A 5,105-nucleotide genomic window follows, 5' to 3' on the forward strand; every position below is an offset into this window, starting at 1 on the left:
ATTGCAAATATAAGAAAATAACAAAAAACTTTGTTCAAAATTGTTTTTATTTTAAAATAATTTGTTTATAATCTGAACGATTTTAATCATATTATTATCAAAAATCGGTAACATTAAGTCTCGCCTTCAATTTGGAAATTATTAAGTACCGATCGAGTAACATTTACCAAAGTTATATGGAATAATTTAAGTGGATCTCCAGTTTTTTTTCTAAAAAAATGTCTCTTAAATTGTGTAAATAACTTTTAAATGAAAGAGCCGGATTCCAGAAAACAGTGTCAGGGAGTGACTTTTTTCCTTCAAGCTAAATGCAAAGCAATATCGTCCAATTGGAGAGTCCTCAAAAGGATTTCCCAGGATATGTTAAATACTATTGCATTTACCTACAGTCACTTTTTCACATCATGGAATTAACTAAAATATTTATGTATATCTAAACACTACTTTCATATAACGGCAGAATTAGAGACCGCGAACAATTTTCAAGACTGCATAAATGGACTTAAGATGGGCGTTTCTCACCCTAATTGTATTATGTTAATGTATGTAAATACTTATATAGTTGAAACTACAATTAACTTATCAAACGATTCGTAATCTTTGACAATACATGTTTGACTTCATTCACCACAATCTTGAAAACTGACCAAATCGGCCCATGACCCACTTAATATTATATAAACATCCGAAAACATTAGAACGTTTGAAATATATCTCGTCTCACTTTTTTGAATTTTTCACTTGGTTGTTTTTGTAAGTTTTATCTTAATACCTTAAAAAAGTGTAGACTTATTGAAAAATGATAAATGAACGTGAGATACTAAATTTAATAACCCTTAATTTGATATATCGTCCTGTTTATAACAATTAATGCATACCATAGATATTAAAAGCCAAAGTTAAATTTTAAAAATTCATACAATTTGATTCAATTGCGCGGGCTAAAGATAAGTTTTAAATTAATCTTTCGTGGCCAATAACAATTGGCTTAGACCTAAGACATCATAACATTACTATTACAATACGGTCAAATGCCTTTCATTTTCCCCCATACAAAATCGACCCAGCCTAATATATACACTTTGCCGGTAAAAATTTCAAACATCTTAATTGTAGTCTTTAGAAAAATTTGGAGTATGGGAAAAATTGCGCAAGATTATCAGCGAAAAAAAATCAACTAAAATTTTAGGCTATTTGAAACTTGCATATTTGAAATTTTTATGAAAATTTGCTGAATTTTAAAAAATTTTGTTCAAAGTTTAAATTTACTATTTATATCTGTGTCCACATACAATAACCGTCTAAGTGGAAAAACCTGAATCCGAGAAAAAACGCTTTAAAAACTTGGACTGTAAGGTTAACCTTATGGCGAGTTGGGGATTTCACATACACATGGAATAGTAGTTGCAGAATACGATAGCATATATAACTCTTATTGCTTATAACCACAGCTATGTAAATAGTTTTTGTGATATTATGAACTATATTTAAAAAAATGATTTTACCTAATTTTGTTGTAAGTTGTGCGTGACCGCCAGTGCATTGGGAAATAAAAATTTGAAGTAAAAGTTTTAAACGCATTTGCTTTTTATTAGACTATCCACATTATTTACATAGAAACATATTTTTACTTATGTCTCCAACAGACTGTCAGTCAAGAGGACAATGACCCCAGCGCCCGAAATCCGATGCTCTATGACCCACTGCAGGACGGTGTGGTTAGGACTTCCAAAAGGATGCAGTACGTTGCCGCACTGGTTGGTAAGTATAAAGAAAATATCTTGCAATGCTTTTGCATTAGACAAAGTTTAATTTATTTTTGCATATTTCATCGTAAATTTTTACGCACCATTTATAGTTTGTCTCGGTGCTGTAGCTGCTGGCACAGCATTAGCATGGACCTCGCCAGTGTTGCCACAAATTAGCGCTCCTCCTGCAACAAATGCGACTATTACAAACTCGACCATTACAAATTCGACAATTTCCAATGAGACGATATCAGCGACAACATTGGCGCCGCCGCCAGTTGACCCTTCAGGGTTGCAATTAACGATCGAGCAACGTAAGTAAATAAATAGTACAACGAACTATAAGCACGCATTTAAAAATGTAAAAGTTTTCTCCAAAAAGTATTTACTTACTTTCGATAAATTTAGCTTGCCTTTTAAAGTCAACTGCTTCATACTGTGTATTGGCATAGTACTTACAGCATAAATGTATAAATACCATTCATATCGCTTCACTTGTCGGCGCTCGCTTTTATCGACGCCCGTATTTATGTATGTATGTATGTAGGTGTATAAGCGATGTCGCTATTGACAATAAAATGCAATCGAAAGCGCGGTAAAATTCTACTCACTTTAATTGCCGTCTTTCCTCATTTGGACGGAAGCAATGCATTCTTTATATTTACATGAGTGTAGACCCCTTGCCACCCTGCACATGCACGTTTTTGAATTCAAGTGATTTATAGCCAAGCAGCAAGCAAAAGTAAATACCACTGTGAACTTTATACATAAATAGATTACATTAAGTAAATTAGAAATTGAATACCCTGTAACGATGATACTCGCTTTTGTTTTATGCAAAATTTTACTTACATACTTAGATAGATCTATTTGTAAATGTGGGTGCTATAGCTTTTCTCTGCGGTGGTGAATCGAATTTTTCTTTATACTAAATATGTGTAGGCGAGTAGTTAGCGCATAATATTCCTACTGGGTAGGACTTTAGGTTCGATGTCTGGTCCAAGCTAGGGCAAATAGAATGTTGTTCACAATGTTATGCCACCATTTTTATTTACTGTTGTCGTAACTTGAGAAAAGCGGCGCCTTTAAAGTGACCTTGAATGTTTGCCTTACCACCATTAGCAAATTTCCACATATCCTAGGAATAACTTTCAGAAAGGCCTTTTAGATGAGATTTTAGCTCCTGAAATTATCTATTGCGTAGTAATTCTGTATGACCCCTCAGCCGTGTACCTGATCAGGAACTGGCACTTTTTTGGCATTTGTCTGAAGAAAATTAAGATTCTAACCAAATAAACTAAATTGAAAGAAGACAAACTCACCAAAAATTCAACATGTTAGAAAAAACTATTGGTTTCAATTTTCGACTACTAACGACTGGAAGCTTTTATCATAGCAAAAATCTGCTAAACAGTAGAGGAGTGTCTACATTGACCTTCATTAAAAAGACCAGTACAACTTAAGTGTGGACCAGGACACCAGGACAATTTGTCTAAATCAGGATAAATCCTAGAAAATCAGGACGTCTGCCAGCCTTAACCTAATGAGAAATTGATACCTAGAAGAAAGTACTTTGCTAGCTTTCCTGCAAGAAAGTAATTTCACACTCTTGTGGAGCTCGATAAAAAATTTAAATACTGACGGCTTCAAGACTGAAAATGGTAATTGAGCTTGATGGCATCTGATAGCTTAAGTTTTTGTGGGTGCCGGGATAAATTTGGTCAGCTGAGTCGTTGGTAGAGTATTGCCTGACAAGATTGTAGCGAAATTCTCTCCCTCCGATAGTGAAGGAGTAAGTTACGAGCTTAGTTGATTACAAGGCAAAATCCATGTTGGTAAATGGTAAAGTTTTGGTTCAAATGTACTCAAAGTGTATGAGCTACTTTCTAATTCCCTCGACAAGCTGCTAAGGCTCAAAAAGAGTCCTGAAGGTATGCAGGGAAGCAAAAAATTTCCACCATACCTGTTTTTGCTTATCCTTTTAATCCTCCTGGTAGGCCTTAAGTACCATGGGCAATATTTCCTGAGTACTTGTGGAAATTGATTTTTTGTTTTTGTTTTTATTTTTTGCGGCTAGCTACAATTCTGCTCCGTTCCACTAACACTCGGCAGGAAGTAGGTTAGATCAACCAGCTGTATCCGTTGTTAGGCAATGGCAAAGCTCCGAGTGTATTTCTGTCATGAAAAAGCTTTCGTAAAACCATTTAGCGTTCGGAAGCGCCGTAAAATTGCAGGCCGCTCCATTTTTGGAGAAGTTCGTCTAAAAGACAGAGTAGCAGCATGTGTGAATTAAGATTTCGCTTATATTATCGATATTTATATGTTTTAATCTAGTCAAAAAATCATTTACAATCTTATAGGTAATTGCCTTATTTTACGGCCATTACTTTATTATAAGTTTTATTTATTTATTTTATTGGTACCTTTTCTACTACTTTCAAATGCGTGACCGGAATAGACCTGCCGAAAAAGTGAGGTTACATAGGGTACATTTCGAAGAAATCTTCGGAACCGTGAAAAAAAAAGAAATAGGAATTCGGCCGAATTTCGACACTCCTTTGGAAATTATAAATGCCTTAAAGTTAGTTTCACGATCACGCAAAAAAGCAAAGGTTGCATTAACTATTTGTCATTATCTACGATATAAGTTTTTCTTTGGAAAATATCTCGCTTACCAATTCACTTTAACACAAAAACATTTTGACGTTTCTTTCCTTTAATCTTCCAATTACAGAAACATGGGTTAGTTCTCTAGTTGCTATTGGTGCTTTCTTCGGTGCCTTACCCACTGGTTATATAGCTGATGCAATTGGCAGACGTTACACCGCACTTATTATGGACGTACCTTTCATTGTGGCATGGCTGGCNATTCGCAATTCACTAATAGGCATTTCAACCGGAAGCTTTTGTGTTGTTACACCCATGTACATATCGGAGATCGCGGAGACAAGCATACGTGGCACTCTGGGCACACTGTTTCAACTGCTGTTAACCTTTGGCATATTGCTGGTTTACCTTATTGGTGCAGTGGTGTCTTGGACCACGCTGAGTGTCTTGTGCCTGATGGTGCCGATCGCGCTATTCATTGGCATGTTAATATTGCCAGAGACGCCTACCTATTTGTTGAAGAAGGTGAGTTTGGAGAAAAATTGTCCACGTATTCATATACATTTAATTCTCTTAACCCTTAGGGTCGTCGCGGTGATGCTGCTCTGTCGCTGAAATGGCTTTGGGGTCGCTATTGTGACTCACGCTCGGGAATACAAATGATTCAAGCAGATCTGGATCAAGCCGGCTCGGATGCCTCCTTCATCGATCTGTTCCGCAATCGCGCTGCTTTCCAAGGTCTCATCATCT

The 5,105-nt window shown here is 35.9% G+C and overlaps 1 protein-coding gene across 1 annotated transcript; it reads left to right on the forward strand.

Moving 5' to 3' along the window:
- Positions 1–1,646: 1,646 nt before the first annotated feature.
- LOC108379875 (solute carrier family 2, facilitated glucose transporter member 8-like) lies at positions 1,647–5,102 on the forward strand (the record flags this gene model as incomplete). The annotated part of the gene is made up of 4 exons (XM_017636230.1): positions 1,647–1,761; positions 1,859–2,062; positions 4,483–4,880; positions 4,940–5,102. Coding segments are annotated over 4 exons (880 nt in total), but the record flags the coding sequence as incomplete, so codon positions are not given.
- Positions 5,103–5,105: the final 3 nt, after the last annotated feature.

This window comes from Rhagoletis zephyria, unplaced genomic scaffold (genome assembly GCF_001687245.7).
Source record: "Rhagoletis zephyria isolate East Lansing unplaced genomic scaffold, Rhagoletis_zephyria_1.1 Rzeph_scaffold_17561, whole genome shotgun sequence".
NCBI lineage: Eukaryota > Metazoa > Arthropoda > Insecta > Diptera > Tephritidae > Rhagoletis > Rhagoletis zephyria.